The 25785-nt window shown below is 40.2% G+C and overlaps 1 protein-coding gene across 1 annotated transcript in view; it reads right to left on the reverse strand.

Moving 5' to 3' along the window:
- scn8ab (sodium channel, voltage gated, type VIII, alpha subunit b) overlaps positions 1-25193 on the reverse strand; it is a 71355-nt gene extending 46162 nt beyond the window's left edge. Inside the window, exons 1-6 of the mRNA XM_049576443.1 lie at positions 25063-25193; positions 19717-20054; positions 5003-5123; positions 4636-4723; positions 4057-4185; positions 1665-1756 (exon numbers count right to left, since the gene is read on the reverse strand). Of these exons, the coding sequence (XP_049432400.1) occupies positions 1665-1756; positions 4057-4185; positions 4636-4723; positions 5003-5123; positions 19717-19998 (712 nt within the window). The 5' untranslated portion in view covers positions 19999-20054; positions 25063-25193. The remainder of the gene's footprint in view (positions 1-1664; positions 1757-4056; positions 4186-4635; positions 4724-5002; positions 5124-19716; positions 20055-25062) is intronic.
- Between the last annotated feature and the right edge of the window lie 592 nt (positions 25194-25785).

Below are 25785 nucleotides of genomic sequence, written 5' to 3' on the forward strand. Positions count from 1 at the left end.
TGACTATCTAGTATGTAATAACAGCAAACTGATGAGACTATGATTGGACATTCAAGTTGAACCACAGATATAAAGGTCACATAAAAGTCAGTTTTTTTCATGTAACACTAACACCACAACAAACACTGCAGCTGTCCAGGATGTTTCCATCTGAAAGACACATTTTCATTTTCACCCCTTTACAGTTACTTCCCCATGTAAGTTAACAGTTCCAAACAGTTTAATGTTCCATTGAGAAAGAACAGACGGCACTACAACTGGATTTAGGACCCGTCTGGAGAAGAGGAATCATATCATGGGGATCTGATTTCATTCCTTGTGTCCACCTATGGTAACATTGCTGATAAGCTGCAGTTAATTAATATACTGCATCCAACAAAGCAACTGAACGCAGCCGCACCACGAACAGTAAACAGCGCTCAGTCAAGGAAGCAGCAGGAAGTGAAGAGGAGAAAGAAAGGACAGGCGAGGAAGAGTCGGTGGCTGAGGGGGGAGGGGGGCGATGAGAGGTGGCATGCAGGTCATTTAAACGCCAAGGCTGAAGGAATTGACTCGGTGTCAGCATCACCTTGTCTGTAAACTGTGATGATGACCTTGCCTAACCGAAGAACCGTTCCCATCCCAGGCACCCCTTTCTCCCGCTCTTGCAGTGCTGGGCGAGCCCTCGGGCTGGTTTAGCCCAGAGCACAACTTAGCACTATATGCTGGAGGCTGAACTTACTGTACATTGTATAGTTTATGTGCGTGCATGTGTATCTGCTGAAATACTTTAACTCATGTGTTATGTTCGTGTCAGTCTCATATTGTTTAACAAGCATTTTAAGTGCATTTAAATCGTGTTTATGCAAATGTCTAAACTTGTGTTACTGTGTGTTTCCTGGGGCAAAAAATCATGTTGAATCTGACATGTATGCACTGAATTTTGTTTATTTATGTTATTTATTAATTTTCTATGTTACCCTTTCATTCCCAGGATGGACAAAGATCTCCGAAAAGAAAAAAAAAGACCAAATATCTGAGTCAAATAACTCTTATAACTAAAAGATATCAAAATCCAAACGAAAAGCTCCTTTAAGCCAAACTCGTAAAAGCATGTGTCTCAAAGCTTCATGCAGCATATGTTGTCAAATTAGGCTTGGCAGTCTTAGGGAATCAAATAGTATCCAAAAACAAGATGGCAGTGTCACAGATTGTGAGAATTTAGATTTATGGATGAAACAAAACTGAACACAAATCAGATGGGCAAAGAGGTGACAGATTTAAACTACATGATCTTGTATTCTTCCCTTATTAGTTTGGTTAGCTAACCCCTCATGATAACATCCTTGAGGCTTTGTAAGTAGTGTCTAAAATCTTTCCCTATATTGTCAAATTGTTTTGGACATTTATGGACATTGGACATTTTTTGCTTGGGGTACAAATGTACATGATGTGCTGCATGAGCCCAGCTGTCCATATGGGACATGTGAGCCCACTAGACTGCCAGTAGACTGCTAAGCCTATCAAAAATGTATTGCTACCATTTTTGATTGTCATAAAAACAAACATAAAACAAAAAAGAAGAAATTCTAACACATCCTCTTTTTAAAAAGAAAAAAAATCAAAGTAATAGAAATAAAGACAGATAGTTAAGCTCAGCCTTAGTGTTTAAATGGGAGTCTCACCTGGAATGACAGAAATTGTTTTCAATGCTCGGAGAACCCTGAACGTTCTCAGCGCCGAGACATTCCCAAGGTCCACAAACTCTGTTATATATCTGTAACAAGGTAGGATGACACACAGAACAGAACCCCATGACACACAACAACACTCACGATAACAACAACACACACACACGTACGCATGTACGCGCAAGAGCACGACACCAGCACCACCATCGAAGACCGGGAGGGGACACCACGGTGAGAGAGAGAGCGCCTGTCCGACCAGTGGGAGGAGAGCGGAGGAGGAAGAGGAAGAGGAGAGGGGACTGAAACAAAACCACACCTAACATCAACCCCGTGACTCGCCCACCCGCAAACACAAAGACCTGGACTGTCTTACCTGGGATAACTGATATTGTTTTCAAAGCCCTCAGAACCCTGAACGTACGCAGGGCTGACACATTGCCTAGGTTTACAAACTCTGTTATATACCTGCAAGGTGGATCAGATACAATTATTCAGCAGCCATCCCAAACTGAGGAAAGACATAATAGATTGTTACATAATATCTTAATAAGCATTGTCAACGTGGTATGATAGACTGATGTAGATGAAGGTGCTGTGGGAAATAGTCTTTAGAGTCTGTTTTAGCTAAATTCACCTTAAATCCATCATAAATCATTAAAAAAGTCAAATAAACAGTTTTCACTTAAAGGAATACTGAATCCACAAATCCACAAAATGGTAATTTGTTTATCAACTACTCACCCTGTGTGACCTTGAATTCAGGGAGAAAGCTTTGTTTTTCTCGCATGCCTTTACAGTAAACGAAGAATCCAAAAACCAAGAAAATTTTGATGAAGAAAATGGAAGTAAAGGGTTAAACAACAGCACAACTAAATCAAAATATCCATTTACCAACTCTCACACAAATCATGCAGTATAATCTGTGTCTAATATATCCAGTTATAAGCTCAGTACTTCCCAAACACGTGCTTTTTTGCTAAAACCTGTCTACTTGTATTTAAAACACTTTTGCTTACGAGCGTCAGTGTGTTCATTTAAATTGCATTTCATTGAGGGGCCCAAGCGCACTTCTCACATGAGACTGTTCATGCAAAGTGTTTAAAAAAGTAAGGTTTTATCAAAAATTCACATTTTGATATAGTTCTGCTATTGAGAAATACAGACCCCCTTAACTTAGAAACTTAAAGAATTTTTGGATTCTTCTGTCAAGGTGGAGGCATGCGAGAAAAACAACGTTTTCTTTATGAATCCAAGTTAATACAGGGTGAGTAATTGATAAACAAAAAATCATTTTGTGGGTGAAGTATTTCTTTAATAACCATTCAGGAGGGCACACCTACTGCCTTTCAATCACATGTGCAGAACTCAGTCTAGTCTTTAAAAGCCTGCAAATAACATAAACCTAAAATAAATTTGGATAAGGAATATAATGTGTTTGGTAACTACAGCTTTTGAACTGTGGTGTGGTGTGGCTGATCTATATCTATCAATGGTTTGGGGGTGATGTGTTTATCAGTAAATACTTGACTGAGCTCACAAAGCTGTGCCAAGTGTATAAAGAATGAAATTTATTAAGGTTGCCTAAAATGGGTATTAAGGTTAGGACAGAAAGTTGCCACATCACAGTGTGTTTGTTGCTGTAATGGTTAAATATGGTGACTAAACCTTTCAGGTTTTTGGGACTTTTGCTCATATGTATTATTACTGGTGACTCCATATATCTTTGGCCATCATAACAAATAATCACTATATTCTTAATTTTGAAAAACACTTCAGCTGACTGAAAAAACAGCAGCTTGTTATTAAACAATTAAATGTTTGATAAGTGCGTTATGATGTCCACAAAAAGATGGAATCTGCAAGTTAATCATCAAATTCTAACTAATACTAAAATGTTTATTTCACTCTTTTTGCACCAAAATCTTAATGACTCAGACTTTTCTACACAAAAGACAGAAACATTTTACAGAAACATTTGAGCACAGGTGTCACCAGTAACGTTAATGATTGCTCTGTTCCACTGATATGTCTCCTGAGTCACACCAGTGAGCCAGCATGCATAATATTACCCAGGTATTATCACGCCTGAACGGAAAACAGTCATTATTAATGCGATTAGTTACACCTGTGTTTAAGTCGCCAGACTGTCTGCGGAGAGAAAGTTCTGTTGCCATTCAGGATTAACCTGCTGTTATCTTGTAACTAGTATGCCTTTAAATAAATTAATCCTCACAACTTTGTTCTATCCACATGCTAAAACGCTGTGATATTTTCATTAGTCATGTTAAAATTTCCTTTCTGGTGTTCTGCTACATTTGACCACAGTTGTTATATGTAGCGTTTTAATTATTTCTTATTGCTATACATTGTGAGTTTTAAAACTTACGCCATTGAGATGACCATGAAATCCAGCCAGTTCCATGGGTCTCTGAGAAAGGTGAACCCATCTATAGCAAAGCCTCGGGCAACAATTTTTGTGAGCGACTCAAACGTATAGATACCTGTGAAGGTATACCTTGAAAACAAAGAGAGAGGAGAGGTGAGTGACAGGTTCATGAAACAAGGATGTGATTGCTGAGAAGTACTAGGGCTGGGTATTGTTTAATAAACTGCAATACCAGGAGCAATACCAGGAGCAACACCAGTACCGTACACTTTTTTCATTCAATAACCATCATGTGAATGGAAGCATTTAGTTGTGTAAAATGCCACCATACTTTAATTCTTTAGTGGCATCTTGACGTGGTGAATTGCCAACTTCATCAACGACACTTTGCTCCACTTCACCACATACTGTATGGGTTGTAGCTGCTGCAGGAATGGGCCAGTTACACGTTTGCGGTGCTTGGTTGTGAGCAAAACCATATTATACTGGTATCAGTATCACTTTTAAGTGTACTGGTATTGACACCTTAAGGTATCGAGTACTGATACCCAGCCCTAAGAAGTGTGGACGTGTACTTACTCTACTTGTTTGGACCACTCTGGGGGGTCACTAAATGTCATGAATATACAGTTGGTCAAAATCGTACACATGATGATCATGCTGAATAATGTGAGAAGACAGAAGTTAAGGAAAGTTTGGAGAGACATGCCCATAACACCGCATGCATGTTAATACACCAATGACTGAAACCAAACTTTGGTGTTGAAATAAAGCTTATAGAAGAGGGCAGAGTAAGGGAAAGATTGTGAGGTAGAGCTTACAGTGCATTAGCTTTTTTTTTTTTCTTTCTACTGGTGACATAATCAGTAAAACAAATATGTTCAAAATACTAAAACATCTGTAGTCATTTATAGTAAAGCACAGAAAAAGAATCACTTGAAAGGATATGAATGTATCAAAATCTTAATAGCTATTCGCCTAAGTAAGTTAAAAGGGCTTAAGATGTACAAGGAAGGCGTGGCACTGAAGCGGAAGAGTGTTTTTCCTTTGTTGATGACTATAAATGTCTGTGGAGAGAGAGAAAGAGACACACACACAGAAAGAGATAACATGACAGTTAGAACATTTCCAGAACTACTTATACAGCACATACTGTTAAGTACATGGTCTGCAAACCTTTTGCGCTATCTTACTTTAAAAAAAGATGACTGTTGCTTGACTGAGTAGCTGATGTGAGTCCTTAGCTCACCTCTGAGTCATGGGGCACCACTGCATTGGTTTCCACTCTGACTACAGGGCTGATTTAAGTATAGCATTCTGAAGAGAGTGCTCACTGTGTTGTCACTTTCACCATTTTGAAATGTTTACCCTACTGGAGCTGGGCGAGGTATTTCTGTTTGTAATGTCCTAGAGCCCATGGGATGAAAAGAGTATGGTAAAAAGATAAAGGTATAGAAAAGGGTACATAGTCAGTAGGACAAGGACACGAGGGTGTGTTTTACTCCGCTGACATCACGCCCTCTGTGGCCAGTCACCCGAGAGCCAGCAGCACAGTCGACACCTCTGTCCAGGTTACATCAGACAGAGCCTCTGTCCTGGCGAGCTTTTCACTACAACAGTAGCTGTGTGAGCAGCAGACAGGTGCATGGGAAGCTCTCCCCTCTTTGTGGCCAAACGACTCTCTTCGCCCCAAGTTTAAAGCTCTTACTGGAAGAGAACCGCAAATGCTGTCATCGATCAGGGGCAGATCTGCTGACTCTGAGGCTCTCAACAACCACTCCCCACCCATAAACAGCACTGGGCCAAGTGGGGCTGTGCACTGGGGTGAGGCAGCAGTGTGTATGTGTGTGTTTCAGCAGTGTGTGTACCTGTGTGTGGTTTGTGGATGTTTGTGCCCAGTTTTGGGCAAAGACAATGTGGGGTCTGAGTGAGAAGTATGGTCATTATTTACAAACAAATGGACTACTGGGATACTTTAAAAATGTGTGGTTTGGATGAGAATCTGTGAGTTATGAATGTGTTCACTGCAGTGGTGTTTTTCCTTCTTCACCACATCACCTCATGTGTATTTATGACACCACTGACAGTGTTGCCTGCCAGTATTTACAGAAAACACAGCATATTCTGTATGCAATCAGTACTGAAGAACAATGAATATATAAAAATTGACCAATCCAAAGTCCCACCCCCTGTAGTTACTGCTGCTAGGTGGGGCAAACTTGAAAAAACAACAACAACTCAAACCCAAAGCATGGCTACACCAGTTTGTTTAGCCAGATGCCACTTCAAGAAGCTGACAGCAAGCGCCGAAACAATAAGTTCATGATGTTCACTTTTATAAACAGCCACGCATTTTTTGCATAGAGATCGAGACTCAGCATTGCTACTGCACTGCCATATATGTGTCCCCTTTACCCCTTCTGGAGATCAGTAAGGTAGCCTACTCTATCTGACTGCAGACTATGCGGTGACCTAGGGTCTCCTTACTGTAGAAAGAGCAGCACGTAACATAGGGAAATAATATACACACAGGAACATTAGCCCTAATCTTTGTTGGCTAACAAGAATTCACGTCATCTTAAAAATATGGCAGCAACCAACCTATTTTGTCATTTTCCAAATCTCGTTCACGTTACCATAGAAATAAGGAGGATGCAAACCTGGCTGACACTGGTTATCTCTCATTAGGTTAACTCCTGTTAATGTAGCTACGCGTTAGCTAGCTAGTTAGCTAGCGTTTTGATAATATTAGCTTGGTGAAGATGTGACTATATACAGTGTAATGTGTCCGTGAAGACTGTGACAGTTGTTTCACCTGTGCTTTTCCTACTATGAAAAGTTAGAATGTCTGCTGTGAAAAAGGTCTATTGATGAGTCTAGCACACAGTATATGTATAACAGGAAAGGGTTAAATTGACCAAGGTATCAAGCATGCTCAACTGTTACTAGACCTTGGAGCAAAAAGGGGCGGGGCTTAGGAAGGGCTAATCATATCGGAGACCATAAGAATTTATGTCAAATTGAGTTCAGAATGAAAATGTCCTTTGCATTCAACATTGGGTAACAAACATTTCTTTTGTTTTTGCTTATATAAATCCAGTTTACAACTTCTGTAAACTGGACACATTTTAAAAGATTTTAAAATTGGCCAAACTGTGCACCAGAGCGCATGTATTTAACCACAGGAAATCATAAAACCAGCTCTATGTTTCATGCCCTTTCCGTTCAGGTATAATAATCACTGCACTCACAATGATAATGATGATAATATAATGATAACCCACTGGAGGAGAGTATACGTGCATAATAAGGGCATTGGTCTTTAGTATACATATAGTACCAGCACAAGCAAAATACACACACCATACACACACCACAAGTTCGTTCACACCATGGGAAACACTGGAAGGAAACGGGAAGGCGACCAGAAGTGTCCCGAGACAAGTGGTGTCCTGAAATCTAATTAAATTAAAAATAGCGTCTGCAGTCTGGGGAAAGACAAAATGTATTCTCTGCATCAGAAGACTCCAGTCACTCCCTCCCTCCCTTCCCCTCTCCTGTTCCTTTTTCGCCTATAGAGCATCTGCACTACTTCAAATATCTTCTCACACTGAAAACAAAAATGATATAGACTTAACACAGTACAAACAGGAACACACAAGACCCACAGTCATGTTGAAAGTGAATGTAAATCTCTCTTTTAGAGGTCAACTCAAGTGTCTTGCTTACAAAGCAGAAACAGTATGGAGAGGCTGTAAAATGAGCAATATCTCATTAACAGTCTACCGATGTCCAGCATGCATAAAAATGTTCCATATGTTAATGGATGTGTAATGCCATGGATAAATGCTATGGATTTGTAGAGATTTATCAGAAACTTGACATTTGAAGAGACAAACATCACCTGGAAAACACATCTGTGTTGTCCTTATTAAGTCTGTGTTTCAGTGTAGGTCATCCTCAATGGCATGAGAATAATTAGAAATTCTCATAAAAAATTCAATTATAAAGGGGTTTCAGTCAGTCAACGAACTCTCTCGATTTGGAGACAGGAAAATCTGCTGTTGACACAAACTTGCCAACCTGGCACAATTACAACAAGAGATGCAAATGTCAGGCAATTTCCTTAATTGATTATGCCACATTAATCGATAAGTGATTGATCATTGGAGGTAATAAAATACTAAATCTAGGATTTTTCTGAGTGGAAGCTTATTCTTGATGGCCCTTTTTTCAATTTAAATCACAAACTCAATAAACTCAAGTAAATTATTCAAATAATAAATGGCCTCAAATGTAATGATGCCAAAAATGTATATGACTAAACAGAATAACTCTGTGTAACATTAAGGCTTTACTAGCCCATAAAGAGGATGAGAGCATGCAGGGCACAGAGCAAAGACTAAACCATTCTTGTGTCAGTAAAAAGGGTTGTGATGCTTGTACCAAGCGGAGAAATGGAATGACCTCTTAACAACAGTCTAACATCTTACATATTTTAATTTAGGAATATGAGCAAAACTGTTTGGTCAGAGATTAATTGTGTGAGCGGCCTATTAACTAAAAATCACTGGTGCTAAAGAAAACAGTTTTTCAGGCATTATTCTGCACAGAAGGAACTGTAGAAGAAGAAGAAGCTATAGTGAACTGCATGAATGAAAATCAATAACATACAAGCAGTTGCAGCACCTTTACTGTACTTGATATATTTTTATTTTTTTTAATTCTTAGCAGTTATTCACAGATCGATTAATCACTCATCTCCCCAGTTTAATTCATTTCTAGGACAAGCTCTGTAAAGTAGGTTGACAGACAGTGTATTGGAGACACTGTCATCATCATTGGATCGAAGGTATTTCCACTTCACATTTAACTGGAATTAACACGTCTACCATGTAGTGCACTAGTATGCAGAGGTGTGGACTTGAGTCACATGACTTTGACTCAAGTCAGACTAGAGTCAGAAATCTTATGAATTTCAACTCGACTTGACAAAATCAAAAGACTTGCAACTCGACTTAAGCTTTAACACCAATGACTCGTGACTACACTTGGACTTGAGGCTTGACTTGAAAAATCCTTGAAACCTTCCCCCAAGTCTAAAGATTAGAACAATTCCATTAATTATCTTTCATTTCCTGAATTAACTAACATTAATACTATTTTTTCCTGGCAAGACGACACTTAATTCCCCAGCTCCACTTTGTTTGAACCAATCTGACAGCATACAATCAAGTTGCATGAGAGAACCGTGATGACCTGATGTGGAGTGCCAGTTGGAAAAGCTGATACCAAAGATATTTTTGTTTGTGTACAAAAACTACATGATGATCAACAAAAAACTAGCAATATGTAAAATGTGTTGGTCAAAAATTGCAAACAGAGACACAACAATTTCAAATTGCATTCGACATGCAAAGTTGCACAAAGACCAGTAAGTCAAGGCTAATATTAACATGGTTAGCAAGTTAAGTTAAGCTAATAATAACCTGACAGCTAAAATGTGAAAAAATGTTTTAACAAACACCTACACATTTTGAAAAGGACTTATAATGTTTATTTTTTCAATACATCATTACTCTGTTGTTAAAATGGCATTATATATGCTGAAGAATGCATTATGACTTGTTTAGGACAGAGAACTCAAAGTTCAGGACTTGAGACTTGAGCACAAACACTTGAGACTTGCTTGTGACTTGCAAAACAATGACTTGGTCCTAAGCTTAGGAAGCTGAGGATGAATTGCAGCTGCTCACATGGATAAACATGAGTGATTATGGCAGTGGAAAGGCAGCATGGATCCCCAAACACTGTCTATGTAACACAATGCATGTAGAAGTCTCTCACTCACTCACACACACATACACACATACACACACGTATTGCTATAACACTGATCTGCCTACATAATTGCATAGTCAAATATACATACACACATACTTGGGCTTACACACATGCATAAACACACAACTCAGCTGCCCAAGCTTCACTGTAAGGAAGACTTTTTGCTGCAAAGCTGGTGAAATGTTCCTAATTCTCCACAGAGCGTAGAAGAAAAAAGGCACATATGCAAGAATCAGGAGGCAGAATGCAGCTGCAAGGACAGTGTGTGTGTGTGTGTGTGTGTGTGTGTGTGTGTGTGTGTGTGTGTGTGTGTGTGTGTGTGTGTGTGTGTGTGTGTGTGTTTGTGTGTGTGTGTGAGAAGAGGAGGAATAGTGGAGCAGGGATATGGAGAGGGGCTTGCAGGGGTATGGGACAGCAGCAAAGAGAGCCGAAGACAGGGAGGGAGAGAGAGAGAGAGAGACAGAGAGAGAGAGAGATGAGGGGGTGGAGGGGGAGTGATGCAGAACAGAAAGCCAGAGATCTGCAGAGGGGAGAGAGCCAAACCTGAGATGGATGGGTAGACGGAGGGAGGAGGAGGAGGAGGAGGAGGACTGGGTAGGCATGCAGCAGAGAGAGAGAAACTGAGAATGAGACGAGGAGGGGGAGACAGAGAAAGAAAGAGAGATCTAAGCGGGGAAACAATAGAGACTAAATCATGGGGAGGGGGAGTTGTGCTCCTCTTAATCATCTCAGGACCCCCAGCTTGACACAGACTGGTCTATTACTTCACAAGACTGACTGCAGATTTGGACTGTAGACTTATCAGAAGATGGCAATAAACTTAGTGCCAAATGAGTATTAAAAACAATGGATTAGACCTGCAATCGCCAACAAATTTAATAAATGAATCATTTAAGATATACATTTTTGACAAACACTTGCTGTTTTCTGCTTCCTGTCTGTTGATTTGCTTCTTTTCCATGTTTAATATCATCGCAAATCAATACCTTACGGCTGTTTCATTTCAAAAACATCATTAAGGACTATGGGAAACTGCATTAATCACTATTATATAATATAAACAATTCATCAATTGATTGCAAAAATAATTTTTAGTTGGAGCCCTAAATGACCTTCATAACAGTAACATACTGCAAGATTTTTGGGTTCACGAGCCTCTTTGCAGACTGGAAGGGGAAAACATGACACACATACAATATCAGCTGGATTTTAGCCCATACTGTAACGAGCACCTGGTATTGACTAAGTGCATCTTGATTCAATTTACAGAGGAGCAAAAAATATCAACAGCACGTCTGCTTGCACATTGTGCACCGTGAAACTTTGTGACAAAACAGCACGAATCTCATTAGTTACCTTAATCTAATATGTACTAACATTATAGCCTGAAACGTAACTCATGTGCTTCTGATTGAGCTCACTGCAGTGAGGACTCAACAAAATATGTATGACTGCAAACTCATTTCCCTGCATATTATACCATGTCAAAAAAATGCGTCATCCCACTTCTTTACCTGTATGCTGTGCTGCAAACCCCACTTTCCCCCTCCTTACCCCACCCTCCTTCTTTATACCAACCTGGCTAGCAGTGGAAGCACACTCAACCTCCCCACACCCCCACCCCCACCACCACCCCATCCCTTCCTCACTCAGCCCAGTACAGGAGGATGCTGTGTCATCAGAGACTGAGGACTCAGACAGAGCACTAAAGCCTGGCCCTCTCTCTAATTTACTACACCCTGAAAAAAAAAGGACGCTGGCGAAGAGGCAGTGGATGGGAGAGAGAAAAGGAGAGTAATGGACGCAGACACACACAGAGACAGAGATGGTGGGACAGGAACATAATGTAATGGTGTGTACAGTGCTACATGCTGAGACTGCTGCTGCTGCTTTAGCCGTGAGCTCCCTTTGTGCGCTCACTAGTCGCTGCTGCCCTGCAGAAGCCAGAAATGACTGGTCTGCTGCACACTCCTGTTACAAGACGCTCACCAAAATGCCACACTCAGGAGGAGAGTGAAGCCTCTGCATCAACAAAACATAAAAGCTGTTCTTTTTGTCCACACTGTGCAGGAGCTAATTCCAGCTGAATCATCTTAACTGTATATCAATGTATTGTATATCAACACACACACACATAAACACAGATGTGCGCACGTGCATGCTAAAACACTAGCATGCCCTCTATCCATCCCGTCCTGCTCTTCCCGAATGACCACAGCAGCTTTAACGTTGCCTAATCACATCAGACATTTGAAAAGCCAAGGCAGTCCTCTCCCCATCACAGGGGAAAACAAGAACTGCAACGCTGCATTTCTCTTCCTCGCCACTGCCCCCTCTTCCTCTCTTTGATGCATGAGTGCTGTGATCAGGTTTCCTGCAGCTGACGGTAACACACACACACACTTAGACACACTCATTGACATACAGTGCAATGGTGAGCGATAGGATGACTGTCGGTCGAGTAGAGGAGACGAGCAGCCTGGGAAGGTGAGGACAGGAACAGCAGAGGGAGAATGGATGCTACCAGTGAATATACTTAGAGGCACTTCCTCAGGTGTGATAAAGGACAAACACATTAGTGGAATAGGAAAATGATTGATATGAATGATAGTAAGGTGGAGAGGGAGGATGAGGTCTTAACCTGTGAAGCTTACCGAACTTGCTGACACAACACATGGATCGGTATGATGAGGCTAGCAGATCTGGACTAAGCTGAATGAAGAGAAGTCAGAAGCTGTATTGGTACACATGTATGTGCTAAGCAGTAGCCTAGTTAGTTAAACTAACCATCTGGCAGCCTAAAAGCGATGCGATGCCTCCCTTCTGAAATTCCCTGAAAGCATGCCCTTTAGCAAAACACCATGACTGCACTAGTGGGGCTGTTTGGGAGCCGGAAAATAAAGTTCTGTGGCTGTGATGGGCATATACCATAGATGTATTATTAGCCCTGGTTACCATACCCCAAGAAGGCCCCTATTCAGTCCAGTGGAACTGCTTGCCTGGCGTATATGCTAAAACAGTTTCTAGGTTCACTTCCATGGTACATGGCCACTTAATATGCACAGTAGTGTTTCTCCAGCTAGCTCTGCCCCACAAGTTCCCACTCGGCTCATAGACTTTACATTGCAATGATGTCACATATTTGAAATCGCATTTCTCAGCTCGAGGAAACCTACGTGGATAAAAATCTCACAATAGAAAGCTTCATAATTGACCTTGTTTGGAGTTGGAGGTGTTCGTCAACAGTTTTACAGACATCTCTTTTATAATGGTGGCCTATGGGGAAAATGTTTTTTTGGGCCATGGGATTTTTTCCGCTGCAATATCTCAAGTGGCCACTGACAAAAATTGAAAGTAGGGCTGAGCTGCATCCCTGGGAGCCTGGTGTATACTGCCACTACGTTCCCAGGATATACTTCTTTAACACTGACACATTTTGATCATTACTGAGTAAACAGTAAAATGCCAATGACGCACACTTTCATGCTAATGGATCTTACCCTAGAGGGCTGCTCTCAGTAAGAATTATAAAAACTATAACAATGTGAACATCCAGACCAATAAACTATGACACTGTAAAAATCTGGATGGATTTTGATTAGCTGTCAGTGTTTATATGATTCATCAAAACGCTCTGAAGGTGATCCCAACAATATGACGTGCCAGTGTTATTGTCATTATAGTTGTGGTGTGGACTCTGCCATCCACTTGAGTTAGAGGAATTTTAAAAACAATATTGTAATAGTTTTCATTTTTGGCCCTCAGCACTCATTAGACATTAGTCATGTTGGCACAACATCCCTGAGTATACAGAAATCATCCACTATCGAACAATTATTGTGTTGGATTTTGTACCAGCTAACAAAGTAATCTCTCTAATGGCACACAATTCTCACCAATACCATTTGGAAAAAACATATATTGTGTAGATGACCATGTCATAATGTAGGTATTATCATATTTCACAACTCTTGCCAGTAACAATTAGACAAAAAGATGAATTGGGAGTCCATATGGCATGTATTTTTGAGGTTTTGCACAGCTAGGGCATGTGAATGTTTAATTCTGTATATGACTGGCTTTATTATCAAATAAATATTTCAAATCAAAATGACAGATCAGTACCGTCATGCTGAGGAGGAAAGGCACATTCAGAATTTCTGGGGGGTGAGTATTTCTAAGGTTTTCATGTCTGCTTTATGTTCATGGCATTGTTGCCTGCATGAATTATAACAAACAGTGTATTGAAGGCTTTACACAAAGGCCAGATTTGTACAGTAATACACTATACTTATGTGTAAGAAAACTTTGAGACTCTTTACCATCATTTACTGTGTTTACTTATCTAAATGAGCTTTCGTCTAAGTGTTTGCACATAGAGCCTTAAGCCCCTTTTACACTGGTTCTTCGAAGCAGGAATTTCACGCTGTTATGCCACTTCACTGTCTGTATAAAAGTGCTGTAATGATGTCGCCATGAATGGGACAGCCAGCAAGACGGGATCATGGGCAGTGTATATGACATTTTGATGATGCAACCCAACGCACAAGATTTAAAAAAGCTGATGGCAGTTAGCAGCTAACTCAAAGAAAAAGAACAGCAGCCAAAATTTCCACAAATTGGGAAAACAATGGGGTCTGAGAGCCCCTTACCCTCTGAGCAGAAGGTGAAATCAGCCCCCATATAACAGAGCCGGTAAATGATTGTTTTCGCCATATCATGCTACTGTTACTTTTTATAAAGCACTGCCAACACGTCTGTTATATGTCATACTAGAGGCCGAAGATGTTGTGTTACACATCACGCCCATCACATCCCTTTTTATTCCACAATGCCGACATCCTATCTAAAATTGCACACTGGAGCGAAATGATGCCACTGCTGTTTGGTTTTGTGTAAACATGCAAAGGCAGCATGAAGAAGGACTACAGCATGATCTATGTGTAAAAAGGATTTAAGTTGCCACTGCGTTTTTCTCTTATCACAATACATCCTCATACCTAGACTACAGAATAGGTTGTTTGCCACTGACTTACTAGATGACATATCTGACTGTTAGTGCACTTACTAATAGTCGTACTTTTAAACATGTAGTCAAAGTTGTGAAATGGTTACAGTCATGCAACAAAACTACATGGTTAGGTTTAGAAAAGGATCATGGTTTAGGTGTAAATAAGTACCTTTGTTAAATTGACTTTTGGTTTCATACAGGGCACAAACCCTGTTCTCCTGAATGAAGGTCCTATGTTTGATTGACCCCTCAACCACCCCAACCACCACTTTGTAATACTACAAGTCACCTGACATCCCTCTTTGCTCCCGTCATAAGTACTATGGCCACTAATAGTCGCTGTGTAACAACAAATGTAAATATGGGTCGTAGCAAGCTGCTTGTACAGACGACCTATATGACCATATTTCAGGTGAAGGCGGTCTGTCTAATCAACTATCCACAAAACCTATTTTGAAATCACCATATTTTGCTATACATCATTTCCTTAATGTACTCTCTTGTGTACACACACTATCACACATATAGCTGAGACAAAAAGGTGTCCTGCTGCAGTTAAAGGAAGCCATTCAATAGCGGCCACGATAAACAACTCAGCAGCAGCTTCCCTTCAAACACCAAAGTGAAACGCCACAGAGGAAAGTATGGTGGGGTAAATAACTATGCACTGAGCAAGAAGCAAAGTGGATAAGAACAATAAGACCAGAATGCAACCCTTCCTGTGGCCACCACTGAACCAGGGCTGTGGATCAATAGATCACAAAAGGCACATACACTTGATAGTTTCATCCGCCCTACAAGGGAGTGCTGCTGGCTGAGTTCACCAGTCCTGCTGACTGGGCTTCTTGCTGCTGTACAGGCCGCAGATTCTCTTACACAATATCACTGCCACCACACAGGAGACTGGCTACTCCACATGTCTGCACAGCTGGAGGCACTACAGCATACTCCTGCCCTTTTCTCTCCACTTCCTGTCCTCTCCTGCCATCTTCTGCCTTCCCTCCTCATTCCTCTTTCGCTCGAGCAGGGCTACAGTGAGGGCACAGCCAAGCTACAGTTCGAGTGGTGTGGGACAGACGCCTAAAATGCCTTGAAGTCTAGTGTCTGATTAATAAAAAAAAAGATTATTCAGAGAGAAAATAGGAAGGTCAGGGTTTGTGGCAACCTAAAAAAATATTTGATTGTGAAAATTCACAATATGATCTTGAATAACAGTAACACTGATATGACCTTCAAGACTGTTATGTCATAACATCTTCTAATGTGACTTCTGGATGTGCTTATCTGTTTTAAATCTCCTCAAAGTGCAGTGAAACACCAAATTTAAAATATGGAAACAATAGAAGATGTAGCTTTGTGGTTATTATCAGTACTCAGATCAAAACTTGGTTGCAGCATATCAAAAAAGTAGAGAGAAATAATACGGATCCAGATGTTTTCAGAAATCTGTCATACACATACACAACACACACATGCATACATAGAGACTCTGTTAGCTTGGCTGTGGTTTAAGGTTTATGATGGGTTTAAACCTGTGTTGTTTGGGTAAAAGTCACATGATCACTTATCCCCATTTCTGTGTCCTTAGAGGCTGCTGTTTAAACTGCACCTATGGTTTAGTCTAAAGCTGATTGTTGTCCTGTAGAGGTCATTGTGTCTGAGTTTAATTCAAACCTGCTGCAGACATGATTTAACTGAGGTTTAAGGTCACAATGTTTAGTGCAAGGACAGCTTTATACAGCTCACATCATCTTATTAATTTGTACACTTTCAAATACTTTACCATGTGTTTTCTTTTCAGGCAACAATTGTGGTTTTACATTTGAAATGGTGTCACTTCTTCCTCATTTCATTTTTCATGCCAGAAACAAGGTTACTGTTTACCTGATTTTACCATGAATGTATAAGTTACATGTATGTATGTATGTTATGTATCATAAATATGTGTATTTGTCACATATTTGCAGGTAGATAGCTTCTCACTTATGGTTATTCCTATGTAAAATTGGTCAAGGTTGAGAATCTCAATAATTGTGCATCACTTGCTGCGTAATCGCATTCAGTTGTATCGATTAATTGTACAACAATATGGAAATGCGAACAACAGTGGAAACACTGCAGAATCTAATAGGCACTTCCCTCCCCAGAGGCACCTTTCTTTAAATGTTTTGAACAAAAACAATTTAAGTTCCTTTGGCGTAGTAAGTGTGATAGATTAAAAGGAAACAATTCACATGGAAATGATGGATGAAGAATCCAAAACACATCACAGCAATGAATTTATCCCTAAAAGCATTATGAATTAATAAAATTAACCTGTTATGGTTATTTTTATTAGTCTCTGAGAAGAAGTCAAAATGTATCTTCCGCTACTTAATATTTGACAGCAAATTGTTTCCCTTTTTCAACTAAAACCTCACCTCTTTGAATGGCTGCTTAAACAAATATTAGCAAATCTCTCTCCTTCATTTAAAGATGCATTTAAGGCTTGGTAAAGTTTCCAGTATTATCTTCCAGACACCCCAAAAAATATCCAAAATCAAGTAATATGAATGAAGTCAGAAAAGTTAGATGATGGTAGGCTTTTTTATTGGAAATACTTGGAATTGGAAATGCAAAAAAAAAAAAAAAGTTTATAAATGACATACTAGACACCATGGGTGTTAAATACTGTATTGGGTATCGGCAGGTGCTTGAGTCTCTGCACTGATTGGACACCATGTAATTTTTTATTAGTGCATTTTAGAAGTTTCACATGTGGATCAAACAGCAGTTTGCAGTAATCAATTCTTCTTCGCCGCCCTAAAACAGTAGTCTACACAGCACTGCGCAGCCAATGGCAACTACTGTTTTACGGCGGCGAAGAATTGATTTCCAGTAAATAGTGTAACATTTGCCATTAGAAAAAACGTCAACTATTTAGCAATTCTTTTACACTAGACAGTCCCACCAATAAAAAGGAGCAGGTACAGTATACAAGACTTAAGACTTAAGTTTCCTGTAAAATCTAAAGGAACTGTTATTTATTCTTGGACTTTTTAAGTTAAGTTTTTAAGTTACTGTCGCACTCCTGTTTTACACTGTTAATGTACTATTTCAAATGTCTTTCATTTTACTTAATTCTGGCTGCATTTTAAGTTTTTTTTTAAAGGAAATGTCATTTATTTCCAAAATCTTGTTTTTTTATGACTGACAGTCAAATTATAAATGAATAATAAGACGGTTTAAGGCTTAAAAAGACAGTTTTATGGGATTCCTTGTCTGTGTGTATTTGTTCGTGTTTTACATGGGGTTTAACCTGAGTCATACAAATATAACAGCAATCATTTCACCTCCATACAGGGTTAGTAAAGTACAACTGTAATTTGTTTTATAGTTTTTTTCACAACGATATCAGATTGGTACACAGTATCAGCTGATAACCATGTTCAGGTATTGGAATCAGAATCCAGAAGGACAAAAATGGTATCGAACATCTCTGTAATGATTTTCTTTAATACATCAGTTCAGCTGTTTGTATGGTCAGACATGTCATATTTTTAATTTCAATCAGTTGCTGTCATATATCCCAACTAAAAAGTGAACGAAACAAAGCAGATACAGACAACAGGTCTGCGCATCTATTTCAAGGTGTCTATAGATATCCAAAACAAAGATTATAAAAAAATGTATCATTTCATTTTACAAAGCAGAGGCGTTACTGCTTTTCCTCATACTGCCTTGGAAACAATTTTTCAGAACAATTAATAAGAAAACAATTGATTCTTACTTTAAAATATTTCAATTTATACAAAATTACTGCTACTAAAACCACAATTGTTATGTCTAACATTGCACAGTCATCCTAACTACTTAAGAGATTCATTTAATTTGATTTTTCATTTTGTTTACTTTTTTGTTCTTTTTTTGTCCAATTGGGTTTTTTCCCCATTTATTACAAGATTATTTTGTCATATCATCATATTGTTGTGTGTGTGTTATGTGTATTAATTGCCTGTATTAAATTTAAAAAGGGAACATAATGTAGATCACAATAACACCAGCAACAGCGCAACAATACAGATAAAATGATAATAACAAGGATAATTCCACTGCCCCAGTGCATGCTGGGAAAGAGCACTAGTCATCTGAAAGTATGTTCTGTCACAAAAGAATTGAATTAGCTATAGTATCAATGGCACGTAAACATGACAGTGTATTTGTCATCCCCTCCAGCTGTTACATCATCTTTACCGTGCATTAACACAGATAATTAATCAGCACTGCAGAAACCTGTATGAGAATCACCACTGCCTGAGAGCTGCATTTCGCAACAACCCTGCAGTGTTGCAGGAGCAGAGCCGCTCCGTCCCTCTGCCTCGGCTTCCATTGTACAGGTGGACTGAAAAACTCACAGGCCTTGTATGATCTAATAATGCAGCGACTGTCTCAAAGCCCCTGCAGCAGTGACTAAAAAGTACTCAAAAGCTCTTAAATGTCTCAAGGTCATATTTGCTGTTATTATATGCCGATCTCTGTAGTAGATACAATAACGTCCATTTTGAATTAGTTTATATGAAACTTGAATCTGTTATAACTGTGAACTTCAAAGTATATGGCGTGGTTGGTTTACAATGCTGGCAATTTCCCATGAGAAAAAGGTAAAGACCTGGCCCATTCAAAGGTTCAGCACATCAGCTAAAAAATCACACCTCTGAAAAACTGCTCACTATCTATAAACCTCTCAATTACAATAAGCAAATGCTTCTGCGTTTGAGTGATTAGGAAGAAACTGGGTGGCGCATTTGGCCTGTGTGACAACTCACTTTCAGGTTCAGGTAGTACGGATCCAAGTCCTCCAGTGGTACGCCCGACATTCCTTCAGGAACATCGCCGTAGATGAACGGCAGGCTCTTCCCAGCCTCCAGGTCACTGTTGGGCTTGAGTTCATTCTCATCGGACGTGTCACGGTGACTACTGTCCGATCTGGGCTTGGGTGGCTTCTTATTCTTCTCTTCATTGATGCGCCTCTCGATGTTAGCGAGTGACTCCGGAGTGAATTTCTTGAAGCTGTCAGGTCCTGGGGGTGCAATAAGGGGTGCGGCCATGTTTTCATCCTGCAGCTATTTCCTCTTTATTTGTTTTCCATCCCAGACATCCAGCTCTGAGAGGAAGAGAGGGACACAGAGTGAGAAAGTGAGGAAGAGTGGGCATAAGGTGCTGATCAAAGAGAAAAGTGATGGACAAAACAAAATGAAAAAAGAAGGACAAAGCCTTTAAAATAATCTCATGTAGTTTTTTTTTTTTTTTTTAAATAATCAGTTTCATTTACTAATAACACTGACTGGACAACAAAGGCTTTTGATTAAATTGGTTGACATACTTATATATTAGACCAGTTGCTCAGTGTCAGTGTTGCTTAAAGCCTTGCAGATGGAATTTTCTAGTTCTGCCAGGGAACGCAAACAAAGCAAAATAAAGCTGGAAAAGTGCAAACATTTGGAACGTGGGCCAGTAGGCACTATTTCTGCTCTCTCCATCAACCTTAATGACTAAAGCTCTGATCCTGTATCCCAAAAAGCTTAAATCAGGTGCCCAGCACATAAAGTAAACAGCATTAATTCTCTTTTGCCCTCACCTCTGTGACCCCAGAAACAACAAGACGTATATCAAGTTTATTCTTCTTATGTTTATGCTCACAAATGATGGGCTCTTTATCCCACCTGAACTCATCTGCCTGACTTTTTTCTTCACAGATTTCTTTCTCAGGACCCTTTGTGTCTAACCATGTGCAAATGTAGCATTTAGAGTTATGTTTATCCTTAAAGGTCCATAGCATTGGTATTAACAATGCATAAATTTGATCCGAATGTAGCACTGCCGGTCTCACTATGAGTAGACATCCTGGTTCGCAGCTCTATGCAGCTTTAAGCTCATCATTAAAGCTTGGAGGTCTCTCTGGTTGAGTCCAAATGGCTCTCATTGACGATAGCTATGAAATAAGTGAAAAAGTGGCTCACAGGCTCACAGGAGCCTATTACATATCTGTCCTGTGCAAAATGACAAGGAGCCAAACAATTTTAAGCCGAGCAAGTAAAACAGACAGATATTAGTGATAGCTAGGTGTATAAGTTAGCGAAGAGTCTAGTGCCACATGTTCACCTTAATAATTTAAGGGGTTGATAATATGGTATATCAAGGCCTCTTGCTGTGAATTTGTTTTGGAGTTTGCATCTGCCATCTACTTATCTTATCCGTTTATATAAATCAGGGCTCTTCAACATTTCTCAGGCGAGTCCTTGGCCTGCAGCATGGAGCAGATATGCTGAATATTTTTGAGTCTTCTCTCATTTGTCCTTTCCCATAGCTACTAAGTCAGCAGCAGTTGTAGCATGGCTAGGTGCGTTAGCCTCCCCCTCTGCACTTTCGCAAGTGGTTTCATAGGTGGGCAGTGTGTCTCTTGCTCCAAAGGGTACAATTCGTTGTGGCTCACAAGAATGTCATACATTTGACATAATAATAGAGTTAATTGGCCAATATGTGAAAAAATATAAAATAAAAAAATATAAAATAAAAAAAATGCCGCGCAGTGATTTAGCATTAGCTAGCTCAGATGACAGTGATTTACGGTAACAGTTAGTCTGCCATTGGTATTGTGTCTTAATGAATGGGCCACTTTATCTTTGCTATTAATATGATTATGCTAATGATTATTTTCAGGTACATTTTAATTTTAGAAAAAAAAAAAAACGAATTAAAACTTTAATCAAATAATCAAGACATAATTTGGTGGCCCCCTACAGTAACTCTGAGGACCCCTAGGGGTCACAGACACCCTGTTGAAGACCCAGGATCTAAAATTAACTGGCATATGTGGTGGGGCTGGGCAATATGTCAATACTATATTAATGTTGTAATATGAGACAAGATACCCTCTTAGATTTTGAGTATTGTAATATTGTAAGTGTTGTCTTGTCCTGGTGTTAAAGGCTGCATTACAATAAAATGATGTAACTTTCTGAACTTCCCAGACTGTTCTAGGTGTTCAATCATTTGCCTTTACCCACTTAGTCATTATATTCACATTACTGATGATTATTTAAAATATCTCAGTGTAAATACTTTGTGAAAGCACCGATAGTCAACCCTACAATACCCTCACAATAGCGATATAGAGGTATTTGATCAAAAATATGGTGATATTTATTTTCTCCATATGGCCTAGCCCTAACACATAATACAGAAGATAATGGGCGAGGTTTATTGCATGACATTAATTCAAATGCTGACAGGTAATTTGCTGAAGGACAACATGCTGAGCTGGCTTTAAATACATTATGAACATTAGTTGTTGTGTTGTTTATGTTGTCCTCTGTGACAAACCCATCCAACAGTACACTTTTTGGCTTGAGAAACCTATTAAAACAAATGTCACCTGGCCCATGTATTTCATATGTGACAGTGCACCCAACGCAGGCCACAGTGTGCATGTCTTACATCCTGTAGTGACTGACTGATAATTAAGCATTCTAAACTGCTGAAGTGTCAAAAGATAGGCCACAAACGATTGCCGGACTGGAAATTATTCAACCTCTGGGGCTGTGACTCATTCCTTACAGTTAAGTTATAATAACATGATCAACTGCATCTCTGCAGGATCCTACAACACATGAATTTCTCTCTCCAGTTGGCTCGTGGCCATGCTGCTTGATACAACATATTTGACAGTCAAGTCACAGTTCAGGCTATCAAAGACAAAATCAGACAGTGTGTTCAACATTCATGGAGACAATGACAAGGGTACAGACCTGGAAATAAATCAGAGAGAAATCAGAAGAAATCCACAGGCTGATAAGGATCCAACAACTCAGTATCTTCCAGAAAAAAAAAACAGCACAGCCAACCAGGACAGGGATGAAGTCCGATTCAAGTAACCCAACCTCGGCACAACCTCCAAGTCTCCTTTGACCAATGCTACATCAATTGATCTACCGTCAAGGTGATTCAAACCAGGATGCAATAGCATGGCCAGCAGTACATGTACACTTTACACATAACGCATCCTGAAACCATGCAGCCAAACTGCAGGACGACCGGAGGGAAACAGCCTGAAAATGTTGCAGATGTTGCTCAATGCTTTCAATGTCCACTAACTCACTAGGTCAAATGAGAAACACGATATAAAACCCAACAATCTGACTGACACATTTAAATAAAAAAAAAAAGACTGCTCGGTTCGCTCTTTAATCAATTACAGTAATGTCTATTAGCGCGCGTAATCGGCACCAAAATGCGCGCAGCCCCTTTCGGTTCTCTTAAATCCGTTGTGAATCAAGTGAGTCCGGAAATAAAAACTGATGCATGACAGCGAAACTAACAACTCCAGTAGCCTCATTTGCCTCCCATAGAAAAAAAAAGCTCGTCGCCGTCCGGGACAGCTGCGTTTAGCAGGGGAAAAAAGCTCCTAGGCTGCGTCCTCTGCGCGGAGGAAAGACATCCAGACGCACCACGGTCTCCGTCCCGTCACCTGGAAAAATCTTCTACAGTGCTCTCTGCACTGTGATGATGACCTGACATCTGATGGAGCTAACCGGACACCGCGGAGACACAGTATGAGTGAGGAGGAGGCGAAAAGGGCACTTGCATCTGAGTCACATGAGCCGGTAAAAAAAACTTCCACATCCTTCATTTCCTGCAGTGATGTCTAAATGTTGCCTGTCACTAAATATAACAGGAGCCCAAAATCCACAGCATCACTGATAATAGGTAAGCCCAGTAGGCCCAAGTCCAAGATCACACTTGGCAGCCAAGTAGTAGCCTAATAAGGCCCCTCATATCCTATACGGGTGGGGGCCACTTCATGACTGAGCTGAGTCAATTTCAAGTAAAGTTATGACGTCCTGACTGGAAAATCTGATGAGTTACAATAATTCAAGTTAACGCGTTTTTTCCCCTCAAGAGACAGACTATGGATGAGGAGGAACGGCGGAAATTAAGAAGCCAGGAGCCACTGTAGATAAACAGATAAAGAAACCCTCCTCCTATTTCTTGGAGAACTTTCTCCCCATGTGGGATGAAGCCCCCCGCTCCCCTTCACATTATACGTCTTATCATGTATGCGCCATTCATTGCCTGAGCGTTATTTTAGCCTGTGTAGTGCCCAGGAAAGTCCACTGTTTCATACCGAGGCGCGCCGTTGTCCTATAGGGCCAAAGCCTAAAATACTGCAGTGTGGTTTATTGCTGCTATAGGCTCTTACTAACAAACTCATAGTAGGTCAGTTGAATGCATAAGCCATGTCCCGACAACAGCACATCCCTGGCCTCATCCCAGCACAACCAAATATCACACCTAAAAGATGAAATTATTTACAGCAATGAGAAAATAAAGAAAGAAACTAAAACGGCCTTGAGGCTATACCACACCCGTATAATGTTTAGGCCACAGAGACTCCATATGGTGCAAGTTTATAGGCTGTAGAGAAATAACATGATGGGGGAATGTGTTTTTTAATGGGGGAGACTGCGCGAAAAGACCAGAAAAGGGTGCCGCGGCCCCTTTGAGGACTGCCAAACTAAAGACGCACCTACCTCCTCACGCAATACAGTCTCCAAAGAGATTGCAATAGGGAGGGGGCGCAGAGGTGGAGTGTGGTGGTGGGGGCGGGGGGGCGGGGGGGATAAAACTATCTTAGTTATAAAATAATGGTGGAGAGGAAATCGCTACCTAAAATGCTTTTGCAAGCGACGCATTATGCATGCACTCGGAGCATGCAGGCGAGTTACTGTGGCCACTCGGAGAAGTTTGGCGTGATCTTATACTTATATATCCCATATGCGTATGTTTCACATTCTGACATAGTGAAATGTCATTTCATCCAGCGGCAGGCCAACACCCCAAATAACCTGCTGTCTCCCTGTTTCCTACCGCGGAGCCTCACAAATCCGCGTTTTCCCCCTGCATAAAATCACATCTGCCCTTCCTTTACACTGGTACCTCGTTTACATATCTGTCCATGTACTGGCAAGGAGCCCTCCACAGACAGCGAGGAAAAGATGCTGAGAGAGGGACCGCTCTGCGGCACTGGGATGCAGTCAGTCGACAAAGTAGGACTGCGATCCATCCCACGACACGAAATACCAGACAAAGCAGAAAACAGATTGTCTACTTACTTTTTCTCGCATTAACAGAAATCCAGACAGCTGTCACTGAACTGCAGATGTAGAAAAGAGTCGAGAGTAACTGCGGCTGTCGCCATATTGTTGCTGCTATCTTCCTTCCCAGTGCGTGCGGCTACCCTGCATAATTGATGACTCTCAGCAAATTGTTAGGGAGCGTCGGTAAATGCCTTTAGTTTCAATAACGGACAAGAGACCGCAGCATCGTAAGCAGAAAAAAACAGTGTTCATGTAACAACAGTCAGTGATGTTCTGATTGGGATTGGTATTGCGATTGGCAACATATTTGTTTTTTTATCTGGACGGCTAAGACAATAACTTAAATGTATGAAACATGTGATTATTAGAATCGGTCCTGGGACTTAAAGGATACATTTAACACAACTCTGAGCTCATGATTAAAGTTTATGTGTGGCACCTAAACATCTTGACTCATACATGCAATTTCTTTACTTAAGTATGATAAAATTTGTGACATTTTATTTGTGTCTAAAATAATAATAATAATTTGACTTCAGAGCTCTAGGTGTATGACCAAAAATAATGACATCAAAAGTTATTTTTCTTTGTGATACAAACTAGTGAGGGTTTTTTTCAGTCAAGTTACCTTGTTATTTTTGAAACCAGCTGAGTTAAGTGGACCTACAAAGCAATCACTTAACAATGTGTGACATAGTAAATTGTGAACCGTGTACACCTGAGGTTTTATCTTGCCTT

The sequence above is a fragment of the Epinephelus fuscoguttatus genome, linkage group LG1 (assembly GCF_011397635.1).
Source record: "Epinephelus fuscoguttatus linkage group LG1, E.fuscoguttatus.final_Chr_v1".
Taxonomy (NCBI): Eukaryota; Metazoa; Chordata; class Actinopteri; order Perciformes; family Serranidae; genus Epinephelus; species Epinephelus fuscoguttatus.